The sequence below is a fragment of the Triturus cristatus genome, chromosome 12 (genome assembly GCF_964204655.1).
Source record: "Triturus cristatus chromosome 12, aTriCri1.1, whole genome shotgun sequence".
In the NCBI taxonomy this organism is placed as follows: Eukaryota; Metazoa; Chordata; class Amphibia; order Caudata; family Salamandridae; genus Triturus; species Triturus cristatus.
Genome location: NC_140595.1, coordinates 111,896,056 through 111,911,416, shown reverse-complemented (window position 1 = coordinate 111,911,416; position 15,361 = coordinate 111,896,056). Strand labels below are relative to the sequence as shown.

The 15,361-nt window shown below is 43.6% G+C and overlaps 1 protein-coding gene across 4 annotated transcripts in view; it reads right to left on the bottom strand.

Annotated features, from left to right (window-relative positions):
- CRTC2 (CREB regulated transcription coactivator 2) overlaps positions 1–15,361 on the bottom strand; it is a 181,057-nt gene that overhangs the window by 105,090 nt on the left and 60,606 nt on the right. For all 4 annotated transcript variants that reach the window (XM_085637957.1, XM_085637955.1, XM_085637956.1 and 1 more), the window contains 2 exons: positions 10,804–10,833; positions 8,819–8,901 (listed from right to left, as the gene is read on the bottom strand). In XM_085637957.1, the coding sequence (XP_085494083.1) occupies positions 8,819–8,901; positions 10,804–10,833 (113 nt within the window). The remainder of the gene's footprint in view (positions 1–8,818; positions 8,902–10,803; positions 10,834–15,361) is intronic.

The window sequence follows — 15,361 nt, the reverse complement described above, 5'->3', positions numbered from 1 at the left end:
ACTTCATTAAAGCTTGTGAAATTGTATCCCCCCCCCCCCCCTCCACACCCTTATCGGAAAATCAATAAAGTTCTAGAAGGCTTCAAACTGCACTGATCAATACTCTATCCCAATTAGCCCCCAACTTCACAGGTCAATCACCAACTGATCTAATACAGTAAAGAAACAGAATACTCAAAATCAAATGGCAGACACTTCTGTGGTCAGTGAACCATGCTTTCCAACAGCAGATCTTTAACCCAGGACAATGATCAACCTGCTTAATTTGTGTATTCAAAATGCAGAGACAGGATAGCCTGTGTGCACATGCACACAAACATAATACATATGAGATCCATCTCATAAAAGAAATTCATTCAAAATCGATATGAATGAAAACACAGTTAGGATATCCTATAAGAATTATTAGATGGAGGGGGAGGAGCCAAGATGGCGACCGGAGCAGACGCTTGAGCGCCCGGCTCCGTCGGTCCGTTGCCTCGGACTACTATCCTGATGCTCATCCTTGCCGATTCTCGAGGTGCACCGTGTGCGAAGACGCGCTGACCGCGCTGCTGCTTTCCCGGAGTCTCAACCCGCCCGGATGCCCGAGTTCTGGGTGCTTTTGTCCTCGGCACTGAAACCCTGCGCCCTTACGGCCTTTGCCGGCCTCCTGGAAGCTCCGCAGTTACCGGACCAGCTAGCGCTAACCTGAGCCCCGCGGTCCCGATCTCGCCTCGCACCATGGATCGTTGCCGGATGAGCCCGGGGAGAGACGGCCGGACACCTTCTGCACCCTGTGCCTGACGGGCTGGAGCTGTGGGGTGGGCCCCGGTGCGGTGAGTCTCCTGCCCCGCTCTGAGGACCGGGCTGCGGGGGGCTGCTGCCCCCTTTGCCTATTGCCTAGCCAGCGGCGAGGGGGACCGGCGAGAAGATAAGCGACTGTCGGCCTTTCCTGTTGCGGCGTAGACCTGAGGGGAATTGACCCCTTGCCACGACCCCCCCCCCTGGCCATTGCACCGTATAGCGGCAAAACATGGCGTTGAGTGCCTGCTCGCGGCTGGGGGGTGATACTCCGGTCTCGCCCGCTGCCCACTTCGCCCTCCCTCTTCCGGACACCAGCTCCACAGTGCCGTCCCGGATTGCTGCCGATGTTGGGGCCCAGCTTCCGCTGACATGCGGCTCCGTTCTGGCTGTCCTGCGGGACTTTCAACTACAGATGTGCGCTGGCCTGCAGGCGCTGAGTGAGAGGTTTGACCCCATACTGTCGGCTGCGGGCCGTGAGCGCACTGTTTGTCATCCACGGGGCGTGGGTCTCCCGGTGCTCTTGTCCTCTTGCGGGGACGCAGCGGCGGTGTATGATTGTGCTACACTGGTGCCTTCATCTAGCGCTCCCGGCGCCCAGGGTCCACCGCTCTCCACCTCAACTGCGGATACTTTGTCCCCCTGGTCATGGCTGCCTGCTTCATTGTTCCCTGCCTCACCGCGTCCGCGAGGCTATCCTGCTGAGCGATACCTAACGGCTTCGAGGGACCGTCCGCGGTGGCCCACTGCTGCCTTTTTCTGGAACTCCTGTACCTTACTTGCCAGGTTTGGATTTTATGTGGTGCAACGAGGGACCCCAATCGGTGGTCGGCGGCCATTTCGTGATCCTACTTCACCATCCTCCCACAAGCGGCCATCTTGTCTTTGTCTGCTCGGGACACGGGGCCTTCAGCCAGGAGCTGGTTTAATCCCAAGCCCGCGATCGGGCCAGGGCTAGACTGACTTCTATCGCTATGGTTTATGGACGGGCTGGCCTGGGACTGGGACTGTATGTATGTTTTGCGCGCACTCGTCGCGACTTGTATCCCTTGCTTAAACTGTGGTGCCATGGTATCTTTGCATGCCGTTTTTTGGCGTAGAGGGCTTCCAGTGTGTGGGGGCCATAACTGGCTGATGGTTCGGGGCGCTCTGGTGTCCAGTGGGCTCCTCCCCACCTTCTTTTCTGCTTTCTTCCCTTCTTTACTCTGTTCCTACTTTCTCTCTTCTCTATATTTCGGGTTCATTGGGCGACAGGCACTATGCTGGGGGGGGGGTAGGCCGTAGCCTCCGCATTGGTGTAGGGTGGGGGGGTAATACTCTGTTCTCAATTAGTTCTATGGGCCTTTCTTCTTTTATGTCTCTGTGCTCTACTTTCTTCGATTCGGGGTCCGGGTGTGGGGTGGATCGAGTGGGGGCGGCTCTGGTGGGGCGCGTACTTGCTCATGTGACTATCCTGATATATCTCTGCACCGCCTCACTGATTGAGATTTTACTCCCATTGTTGTTCTTACTGATGTTGCTGCTCGCCCGTGTGGTGAAGCTATCTTGCGGACTCGAATCTACTTTGCTCTTATCCTTCATTGACTTTTTTTCTCTGATAAAATTATCAAAAACTTAAAATTAACCTTCACCTCTCCTTCCCCGGGTTTCAAAGATATCTCCAGTATGTAACTCATAACCTGTTGTTAATCCTGACCGTTGATGCACGGGGGCTGTAATGTGGGTATCAGTGCTTTACTGTATCGTGGCCGGCCTGACGGTTGTAGGCCCGTATTTGTTCTTTTAAGATGCACGAATAAAGGTTTTAAAAAAAAAAAAAAAAAAAAAAAAAAAAAAAAAAGAATTATTAGATGGAGATAAATAAGTTACTTACCTTCAGTAGCAATCTTTCTGGTGGATACTCTATCTGCATATTCATCACCTCGTGGATCTACTTCAGGCGCTAGTCTGGATGGAGAAAAGGTGAAATAGCTCTACTGCACCAGCAGGTGACACTCTATTCCATCTCGACAACAGAAGCCACCTGGGACACGTATTCATGGTTGCCTTATAAGCGTCAACCTGGCACACCAATGTCGGTTCCTAGTTAGTTTTTTCCATGCCCAAGACATGAAGATGTGGTCAACGATATTAAAAATTCATGAAGACCCTAACGTTAAAGTCCTCATTAATGGATCTAAACCATTCCTTAGTTGGAGAGGTAGATGGGATCGGGAGGGATCGACAGGCATAGTATCCTCCAGAAAGATCGCAACTGTACTTAAGTAAATTGCCCATCTGACAGATACTTCTGCCCCCAGATTGATCACCTCTTGAACTCATACTACAGCACTGCCACCATGATGGAGGGTATGAGGAACTGTAAAGCAAGAAGGCCTGCAGAACAGATCTGGCAAAGTAGCAATCTAAGGCAGTAATCCCTGGTGAAGGGTTGGATCAAAGTCCATATTGCAACACGGAAAAATGTCCAGAATATGAACACCGATGAACAAAACTGAAGAAGTGGACTTCGCTCTGGTGGAATGGGCCCCTCTGGAGCTAGCTTCTTAGTGAGAGGATTGCAGCTCTAAATTCACAACACAAACCACCTGGAAAGTGTCCACTTCTGAATGGCCCCCTCCATTCTGGTACCCACATGTCGAATGAACAATTGATCGTAAATCTGGTATTTCTGGCTCCTATCCAAGTAAGGATCGAGAAACTGTGGGATGAGGAGGTGGATAAAAGGAAAGCAGGTAGACAGAATGACCCAAATGGAACTATGCCACCACTTTTGGCAAGAATGAAGCTGTGTCCTCAGAAATGACTTGTCTGAAAGAAAGATGCGAATGGAAAACAAACAAACTATGCCGGAAGTTCACTAATTCCTAAAAAGTTGGGGCAATCGCAATTAGGGAAACTTTTGTTATTCTCAACATAATAATTGGCACCCATGCACAGGCTCTAACAGGCAATCGATCGAAATGATTCTCACCAAATTTAGGGCCAGGTATACACAGCCCTTTTTCATTTACTAATGCCACATTCCGCAGATTCAGGCTCCTTGCAACTGCAAAAAAGGGCTTTGGGTATTACCAAACCACGAATTATGATTCGGTAACCCAACCCAACGTCATACGGAGTCGCAAGCGGAGCAGTGCTATTATGACGTCCTCATCGACGTGGGAGAGCTAAGAAAAGAATTTCCGTGGAATCGGGGTAATTCAAAAGGTGAGGAACCCACAGGCAGATGTATCCATAAGAATTAGGAGTTCTGGGACAGGGTTATGCCCACAGGAAATAGTCATATACCACTATGCTTCTAAATCCAAATAACTGACTAACATATCTACCACTCAAATTACTTTCATATTTTCACTAAACTAATTCACAACTAATCTTATGGGTGCAGTAGTAGCGTGCTACTCACCAAAAAGCTGCTTCGACGCCTCGTCAGGGATAGTAAGCGCTATATAAATGCAATTACAATACAATAGCATATAGAGGGTGTAGTGACCCCAAGGGTAAATAGCCCATTGGCTACTACCCTTCACTCCCTTTAAAGCCCCTAAATTGAGTATTTAGGTGGCTCCTCTGACACCAGGAACTCAGATTCGTCTGACTGGAAGAGGACAGAGAAGAGCCGAAGAAGCAAGAACTGTGGATGGCTGGAGGACTTTTAGTGCCAAACCCTGCCTGCCTACCTGCTCCTGTCCAGACAATTGCGACAACCCCACTCGTCATGCAGCTGTGCCTCCTCCAGAAGCCTCAGAGGGCCTCCAGGACTAAGCCAAGCCGTCTGCATTTCCCTTGATGAGGAGGAGCCACTTCCCTGCAGCCAACGACCGCAACGCTCGGTTCACCATTCTGCTGTTAACCAGGTCCAACGATGCAGAAGCACCACAGGAAGAGGTCACCAGGCCCCTATAGGTCAGATCTGTCTTCCTACCAAGTGAGAAGACGCCAGGACCAATTGAAGTGGACATGCACCAATACTTGGCAAACCGAACCCCTTGTAACAACCAAAGCTTGTTTGAGTCCACTCCGGACTCCGCCGCAGAGACCGAGCAGCTGAAAAGGGACATCAGCTGCGCAGCAGTCAGCACTGAGAGTGGCCCAGCTGTCCTGATTTGTCCCCCTTTGCAGGTCTAACTGAGAACTGTGGGTGCCTTTGACGTACAGGCACCAGATGACCAAAACCCTCTGCACACGAGCTCCCAGGCTCAGGACCAAGATAACCAACAGTGCTCCCCTACGCCAAGGATACCCATTCACGAGCCCCCCCCTCCCCTCACGTTAGGAGCTCTCAGACTTGTGTCCAAGTTCCCCCACTACAGCTGGTTTCTAGGTGGCCCTCCACCTTTCTTATGGTGTAGTTAGTGCGCAAGGCTACCATTCCGTCCAGCAACTCTGTACCCGGACACTCCAGGGCAGGTAAACTTGAACTGCTGGTGGTATTTTGGACCTTGCCCCCTAGCACATTAAGTACTAAAGGGGACCCCATAGAATAGTTTTCAAATTACTGCATGCAGTACATGCCTTTTTCCCCATAGGAAATCATTACCTTGTAAAAAAGCAATTAAATGACATTTTTACTTACCTGACAAAATTTCTATTACAAAAAGTACTTATCCATTATCGAAGTTCTTGGTGTAAAAATAAATCTAAAAATTATTGTTATGTTTCTAAATTAGCCTTGATTTTTTTCTTGAGTGTATATTTCATTTATTGACTGTGTGTCCAACAAATGCATTGGCACTACCCTCGGATCAGCCTAAACTGCTCGCCCGCACTACCACAAACGAGAGCATTTGGGATTAATAATGTAAGCCCTGTAAGGAAGGGTCACCTGGACTTTATACATAGTATATATATCTCGCTTTGGTATACGACATAAAAAGCCAGTTTCCTACAGTCATCAATGAGTGTTTAGGACTGTGTAAAAAGGGGTCTACCGGAGCAGTGTCTCAAAGAGCGAAGATTTACTGAACTACCTTTGGGTTAATGCGCCACTCTTGTTTGGCTAGTTGACATCGTTTGACATCTGTCATTCAAGGAATGCCGCAAGATAGTTGATGACCAGCCAGAACCTATGAGCTTGAGTTCCCGTGGTTTGTTGGTGGCGGCACATAGCGACTGTGTTTGTAAATAAATTCCTGCTCTGACAGCCTGCGATGGAGGAAAGGAACACTTTTAAAGCTAGACAGATCACCTACAGTTTGAACAGACTGATGTGGGCATCTCTGCTCCTTTGGGGAAACCAAAGACCTTTGAATTCCAGGAAGCCCAGATGTGCTTCTCCCCTCAGGCTGGAGGCATCCATTACCCCTTCGCTGCCAGTGGAGGCAGACAGAACTATCTCTTGCTCCATCACTGAAGAGCTCACTTTGCTTCTGAATAAACAATGATCATATCTGTCAGAACACTCCAATGCTGAAACCACTGTAAGTAGTGTCACCACTGGAGGGACCTCATATGTGTGTGGTTCACCAGCTTTAGTGGATACAAAGTAGTTCAGAAGTCCCCCAACACAGTGCTCAAAGTTAAATTCCAAACTGAGTATCGAAAAAGTAAAGTTGCTCAGAGTCCGCTTTGAAAAGCATGTCAAAGTTTCATATCTAATCCAAAGTGTCTGAATACAATTTTCAATATTCTTGTTCAGACTCCCAGCTAACGATTTAAAGTGCTCAACAATACAATCGTATTCAAGTTTGGTAATAAAGCTCCATACCGGGTATGGAATGCCATTCAAGTGCAGAGCTTTTAGAGACTAACTTTGCTGTTCAAAGAACATTGGTACAGGCTATTTATGAACTCTGATTTGCCACAATAGAGAATCGGTATATAGGCCCTGAATATTAAACCAGGTCAACAATAAATATATATTTTCTCGATATCGGATGGAGAAATAAATTGAAGAGTTAAGACCGTTTTTGGACACTTTTTGTTGGTGGGCTGAGTGAGGTGGAAAATTGTGTTATTCAAGAGACTAAAGTGTTAAATGTATCTCCCAGGTGGTTTCCCCATTAACACGGCTTCTGTTGGCACAACTTTTGATCTCATTGAAAGTTATTGAAGGCAGCGTACCATAAGGCAGTGCAGACAAATGTTTTATTTTTTGGTTTCAAGATAATATATTTATTATAGAAGGATTAAATGCTTGCAGGTATTAACTAAAGCGATAAAACACAACAGTTAATAAATTCTCCCATTATACCAGACTCCCACCAATTTACTAGGGACTTCAAGTGATCCAAAAGGTTGCAGTCCATGAGCTGCAAGTACATCTGAAATAAAATTCCACCAAAATGAACAAAATCAATCAAGTTTCAAGTCCAAGCATTGTATGGAATCAGTCATTGTCTCAGACGAATGAATCCATGATTGATAAAGCATGTTCACTAATACAGATTCTCCGGACCTTAGCACAGAAACAGTGGAACAAGTTCTGCATTTGTGTGAGGAGGTCACAAGGCCAATATATTTCTACAAGCACTGGAACTTGTTTGAAACCTTTTTTGTGAAATAGAAAGCCCAATGTGCAGTTGTGGAAATTTAAAATATAAAAAAATTACAAAATTAATAAGCGTCCTTGAAGTTCTCAATTCATGTCCCTTAGACTATTTTCTTATTGTATTGGACTTTACGCTATCTTTTGCCTTCTATTAAGAGGATGCACCAATTTCACTGATCAATTGAGCCTTAAGTCAATATGAAGTCCTAGAAAATATTTAAGTAAGAACCAGCAATGGATGGCTGCAACCTGATTACAACTTAATGAGATTAGGTCCTCTTGAAATAAAGAATAAATACATATTTCTACTCAGTGTTCCGATCTTTCTTAGGTCTTTGACTGGAGCGTTGCTCAACAGCAAAGAAGATTATTGATGCGTACATTATGTAAATTCCACAAATAAATGCAGTGGCAAAAACACTTTCAAAATAACACGGTTAGAACAATTCACTTTACCTTGCTAACCTAAGTTAGGCATTGAGCTAAACTTAAGGCAATATTGCATCAATGGCATTCACATTGGTGTTCTAAAAAACATGGATTGGCCAAGTACCAAAAAACGAACAAAAATAATGCCACAAACTAGCCAAGTCTGAAGTCATAACATTAGCTATTTGCTGTAGAAACAATTAAGTTTAAGACCACGTTCGCCATATGGAAGTGCCATTATGGAGTGGCCTAAGTAAACCTTACCTAGAAAAAGAATAAGAGTACACTTTCAAGATTCTGAAAGTTGTCAACAGTCAACTAAGTAATTGAACTAATGATCACATTTGCAAGAAAGAGCAGGCAATAGTTTATAACAATTAGCCCAATATATTGAAATGCCATTCCTCTGAAATCAAACAAGCACAGGGTATATAAAAAAAAACTCTAAAATATCCATCATTAACATATCTTTAAATGATATTTGTCCAGACTGCCTCCCACCCCCTTCCATCTTCACCAGTAACAACTATATGTGATACAAATCTTAAATATCCAGCATCTGGAGATAGTGAATTCTGTACAGCACACTTTCAAATCTAATAACTAAAACCGGGATCTCAAATGGATAAGATAAGTGAAGGAAGACAAAAGAATTGCATAGATAGTAAAAATTAAATAGGATAGGTAAAACATGTATATATATGTGTATATATATATATATATATATATATATATATATATATATATATATATATAAATAAATATCCAAACCAAAGCTTCCTCCCATTGAAGAAAAAGCGCCCTCCCATTGATATACACATATATATACACATATATATACACATATACACATATAACCACACACACGCACACACACACACCCACACACACGAGTATGAGATACAAAAAATATGTAGATACAATAGACAGGAAGACTAATACTGCAATGTATGCTTTAAACTGCTAAAAAGGTGGGACATAACACTCAAGATCCAGTCCTGTCTGAATGCACAATCACAACCAACCACCAAGAGAAATGCAACATTTTTAACTTCGGCTAGCTTTAGAGGAGGTGGGAATGTTATGATTTACAGCTGCCACTGAAAGACTCACCTTCTTAGCATCCCAAGGCTTTAACAAGTGCTTGCTTTCCTGTAGGATTGCCTCCTCGATGGATGGCACTGGGAAAGGGAACACTGGGGAGGTAAAAAGAAAACCATAAGTGGTGCGACACACCAACAGCATCCCTCAAGGGATGGCAGCTGCATGCTCATTAGAAGAGATGACAGGTAACTAGGAAACGCTGCCTAGCACATGGTATCTTCAGGACCAAGGATTTAGAGGTAGTGGCTGAGGAGCTGAGGTTGTTTGTTAAAATCATATTTTGTTCAAAGTCACAGAAAAGAAACATGCCATTACTACTGATTTTTATCAATTTTTTTTTTAATGAAGATTCTGTAAAATAAATGACTTCCTAAGGGGGGGATTCAGAGCATCTGCCTTGGAAGCAGGCTTTGCAGATCTGCCCTAATAAAGAACAAAGGTGACTTATTCAGAAGCACTTCTAAAGGATACAGAGTGTATCGAATGCCCACTAAGCTTGGAGGGAGTGGACATCATGCCATATGCTCTACTTTACTTGGTACTTCACATAACAGGAAAAGCTACCAACGATATTTCTCTCCATGAAGTCAGTCTAACTGTTCTATCCTTGCCAGAACACGAGGTACACTATGGTTCAATGTCAATGTGCTACGACAGTACAGTATAGAGTTGTTGTATTATGACATGTTAATATTTTTATTTTATAAAGCATGGCTACACTTGCTATGTGCTACAATATAATATTGCAGTGCACATGGTCTAGAGGTACGAGGTGGTAACGCAGCTTTAGAAAGTGGAGAAGTAGCAGAAAAGGTCACACAGGGAGTTCCATAGCTTTTCTTAACATACAGTCAAGACATAACCTCTATATTTAGCCTTTTGCCAGGGTAGCATGGGAGAGGGGTTTACCCACAGCAGCTCATGAAAAGGTTTAGTGTACCGCAGTGGTAAAGGGAGGATCAGGGGTCAATATATAAGGGCAGCATGGGTGAGGGGTTTGGTTACCAGTAGAGCACATGGAAAAGTGTAGTGTGCCACAGAAGAAGAGAGAAACGTTGTTTAAGAGAAGCACAAAGGAATGTTTGGGATTCCAGGGCACCACAGGGGTGAGATCGGTATGTCAGGGCAGTACAAAGGAAAGGTTAAGTATACAAGGGCAGCAAAGGGGACAGTTTAGTGTTTCAGGGGAAGGGCAAGCTCAGTTTAGCCTGGTAGCACCTTAGAAAGCTGTGAGTGTCAGGAGAGCAAAGATGGGGGTTATGTATGCGAGGGCAGCATAATGGAAAGTAGATATATCATAACAGCAGAAGAGAATCATCAGTGTGCTGGGTGCCACACAGGACTGATCTTTGTGCAAGGGAAGGAAGGTAAAGGTTCGGTGTACTGAGACAGCAGTCAAGTAAATACAGAGCACAATGTATCTGGGTAGCCCATTATGCAACGACAGTCGCTTTTCATGTGTGCCAAGGCAGTATCTGGAAGGATTTACTATGTCTGTGCAGTGTATGGAAGGTTTCAGTGTTTGTTGTGCTGAGAAGAGTTCAGCACCCTAAGCCCCCACACAGCAGAATTCAGCGTCCCAGTGCAGTGAGTTTACAGTGGCCAAAAACAATATTAAAGATGACCCATGTGCCAGGATGTGCTGCACAGGGCTCAGGGTGCCAGGCAGCACAGTATGACAGGGTAGTAAACAAGAGTGTCCAATTTGCCTATGCAGCAAAGGGGAGCATTCAATGCTCCCAGGTAGCAGCACAGGTTTACGTTGACTGGGTTTGGACAATGTAGTGTAGGTTTTGGTTGCCTTGGTTGTTTCTGTCAAAAAAGGCAATGCAGGGAGGGTTCAGCAACCAACTCAATGCAAGAGAGAATTCAGTGTATAGGGAATGATTCCTATGGCCTTAGTCTCTTCATTCTGACAGCGGGAGGATGAAGAACATTTTAGGGATGGTCCCTGTGCTGCGGCAGAAAAGGAGAAGTACATTACATGACCTTACCTTTGCTGTCCATTAGTTCATCCTGCAAACCTGAAAGGAGAAAAAGAGCCAGTTATGAGGTGCATGATATCACTAGCATCAGCAGTAAAACGCTAACCAAGCAAAGTGTGATGGGGATATTTAAAACATAAAAGGATAACAAAACCATTATTTTGTAATGCATAGAAGATGGCGGATTCTTCTTTACACTGACTTCATAAATGTACCCGAAGCCTTTCTTTTCAAATCTACTTCTGAAGCCACATACATTCTGCCATTTTATAAAGTCTCATTAGATCCCTTTATAACCACTCGAATACTACCCAATTTCACTTGAGAATAAAATCTTAATGTTTCAATTCGCTGGATACCTTGTTTAAAAAAAAAAGTCAAATCTATATGGCCACGTGAACCACCCAAGAACAAAAGTTATTTACGCAGGACTGTTTTAAATTCTGAATATGTTCGACCATTGAGGGGCTGATGAAACTCGTAAGTGTATTTTCTTTCCAGCAACTCTCTTGACCTATTGGTTGACTGTGTTCCCAGGGCTCATTTGAAAGGTCTGAATTTTCAAGCTTCCTTAAGTAATCTTGGCACAGAGATTGGCTTATGTTGCCTTTCTAGCCTACATTCCATGATTATTTCAGAATTCATTGAGTGGTGCATCAACATACAATCAGTGGCAATGGTCACCTGTTTAGCCTGTATACGAGACACTGCAGAGGAAAAATGGGAATAAGAAGTCGAGTTTTATTCAGAAATGACAGCACCCAATTATAGTGTCTTTACATGAAAAGTGAATCCATAACATAGTCGCCTAAGTTTTGATTCTCTCTGTTTGCTTTTCAATCTGCTTCCTTAGTGAAGAAATGGAAAACAGTCATGGTAGTTGTCCCCAGCTTGCGTTTGAAACCGACATCATGAGATTCACTTTAGCGGAGTAAGTGCTCACTCAATTAGAATCCTCTCCCCTTTCCACTGGACTAAACATATCATCCTACTACTTAGTGCCAGGTGCATGATTTGCCATGAGCACGATATATTTCTGTGCATTACTGGCGTAAGATGCTATGGTTGCTTTCGCATCACAGATTATATCCAGGTGCATGTTAAACTGTGTTGAGGACAGTGGAGAATCATGCATCACCACTGAACCTGCCAAAAAGTTAGACATAGGCTAGTCACTTTAGGAGACGCAAATGACCATGTCCATGAAGAAGAGAAAAGAATTTTCAGCTAATCCAGGCACCATGAGAAAGATTTTAGAACCTATCCAGAGAATCAGAATGTTGAACATGATAATAGATGCCTATAAATACTGGAGTGAGATTCCTTTCTTCACATAAAATCACATTTTCTCGACGTCAAGTGTATTTAGTTACGGCCTTGGCTGTAACCCAAGCCGACAATTACAAAAACTTCCACTTGACTATGTAATCTTGTAATTGCTTGGTGGCATTTTATCCCCAAGACTTTGTGAGGAATCACACTGTACTGATGAAGCATCAATTATTATAAGTACCTGGAACTGCTGATAGGGTGCTAATGTGTGCCTGGACTATTTTCAATTGTATGCCTGGCTTTACATACAATTAACTTCATACAGTTTTCAATCAACAGAAACTTCCTAACGCAGGAGAATCCCCCTCAAGAGGAACATTGCTGCAATATCAACTGATGAAACTGGAGTATCATTTAAACACGGATTGGTATTAGCGGGAAAATGGAGGAAGACACAGGAATATTAAGGCCGCACAAATAGAAACAGTTTCTATCAATAACTTCACCCTCTTTTGCCTGTAATTTCTTTTTAATTGAGTTTAGTTTGTCTCTTTTGTTTACTGTTACAGGGGGTAGTTCTCAGAATCTGTGGATCTTCAGTTTGTCATACAATAGGAACTTCTTGCAGCTCTTCGCATTTTAAATGTATCCTTTTAGCTGAACACATGGACCCCTTATCGCTTTCTGAAAAAAGGATTGTTGTTTGATCATGTACAGTGTAGTGGCACTACTAGCTGGGACAGCCCTACACAAAACTAAATAAATATCAATTTTATTGTTGTGTGCATTTGCTGGGATTAGACCATTCTCCTCTGAATGGATTGCAATTCTTTTGTGATGTTCTATACCTTGAAATTAATTATCATCCATCCCAAAAGGTGTGACTGCTTAGAGGATTAATAGATTCTCTGCACAGATCTTTGTGAACTTGGAGGTCACATGCCGTAGTACCTCCATGACAGACTCTTCCTTTCATTCTTCAATATACGGATAAACAACTGTTTTGATTACAGTGGCAAAATGCCATATTCAGTTTACCAAATGCTAGATCTAAAAAAGCATTTTTAGTGTCACTTGGCATTATTCCGCCAATGCTATCTTGTGAAGATGCATTGATCAGTGGACCAGACGAGAAAGTGTGGCGGTTTAAGTGCTTTCCAGTCATTCTGCCTCAGGAAGATGTACCATCAACAATGACCAAAGCCAGAATAAGGGTAAATATGGAATTGTTTGAGAGGGAGGGGACTGGTTTAAAGTTAAGTGTCAATCAAACACCCTATTGTTCGGGCGGAAGAGCATATCGCTACTGGCCTCATGAGCACTGGCCAAATCATACTATCGTAGGGACATGTAGGTTTGGTAGCTCTTGCATTAAGCTTTCATAGCGTGTGCATTTATCAAATAATCAGGAATGTGAAGCATCCCTGTAAAACGGTGTACATGACTTTTGTGGTTTCAGAGACTTGATAATGTATCTGTATCAAAATCGATATCCCACCAAGACTAAGGCGCAATGATGCAGAAACTGAAGCAGGCTATTAATAAATGTTTATTTGTGCAACACTAATATTGCAAGAAAGTATAGCTTAGTTCTTGGAGGAGTGAAAACAAACCATACAAGGGTGGAGACAGGTTGATGTGAACACAAAAAGCATGCAAAACAGTTGCGAAAAGTATTGTTATGTCAACATTGGCACACCAGAGAATTAGTGCAACAGTAGCTAAACTGTAGTCTATAATAAAGCTAAGAGTGATAAACATAACCTCCTGCAGACAGAATTAACTCAATTACAGGACACGTATTTTCACATAACAGGATCATCATTGATATTAATCAACAGAGAAAGACCTCCCTAATGTGCAGAACACTCTTTGTGCAGAAAACATAGGTAATGAATAAGCCTTGCCTATCAGTGACATTTCTTGCATACATTTCATGATCTCGTTTAAATAATTCTGAGTGGAATGAAAAATAAGTTGGAACAAAAAACTGCCCCAAAACATCTTTTAAATTCTCTCTTTTGAAAGGATAAAAGTGCAGGAAACTGGGTCACACAGAAACGTGGCACTGTTGCTTTTACGTAGCGGACTACTCCAAAAATCCAACATACGATGCAGCGTATGTGAGCCTCAGTTCATTTGCTTGCTCTGTGAAGCAAGAATCACTGAACACTGCACTTTGCCCTTTTTACATTCTTCACTTATAAAAATTGCATTTGAAGGCTTCTTTGCTCCACCATATATTTGTTGAAGTCAGACACCCTTTTAAATATTTTTGTAAGGGTAAAGTATGCTTGTTCTTTTTTCTTCAGCCAAGCTTAGCTCAACTGCGTTTTTGTCATGATGCCAGCTTGCAGGGATACATGCTCATACAGTGTGTGTGTGTGTGTGTGGGGGGGGGGGGGGGGTTATGAAAGGGTGCATCGGTTTTATGCATTGTTTGCCATTCTGAAATGAGAACTGTTGAATGTAACACTTCTCATCTGAGTTATTCTTTAGAGAAGAGAAACCAAGCCATTAGCCACTCTTGAAAAGCCCTAAAGAGCCAATTACTTCCTGCTGAAGGGCAATCACCCATAAACACGTCCAGAAATGCACATAAACACCAGCAGTGACTGCACCAACTAAGAGTGAACCCTTCCTTAACTTGTGAGTTACTGAAATTATCACGAACTGCCTTTACCAGAACGTAATGGAGAACATTTACTGAGAGGCTAGCAATATGCACCCTCTCTCCCAGCCCGAAAAATATTAAAGCTTCTCTTGCAGTAATTAGACTAATAAGCCTTGGAATGCATCTGCACACTTTGGAAACAGTACTGACCTGATGACTCGCAAGCAGCATTTCAAGCACCCATAAAGATAACTGCTACTCCCTGCTGAAGAAGGCAAATACCCAGAAACATGCATCCTCGAATGCCCATAAGTACCCGCACCGGCTGCACCAACTGATGGTGAACACTTCATTTCTTCAGTGCTGCTGATATTATCGGAATTGCATTTACCAGAATGCAATGATAAACCTTTGCTGAGATGCCAGTAGTATGCTCCATTCCCCTCGCTTTGATTTGCATATCAGTGGTCTTTATCTGCAGTGGCAAAGTGTGCAAAACAACAATGGACTTAGTATGGTGCACTTAGTGTGACTGGTAAACCCAGACATTGTGCCCCATGCTCGCTGTGCCTTAGGGCTCAAGTTGCACCTCGCTGATGATGCCCGACGAGGCCAAATCTCTCTGGGGTTGCTTGTTTGCCTATCTAGAATGGACTACCTAGCAGTTCAGGCTAGTGGTAC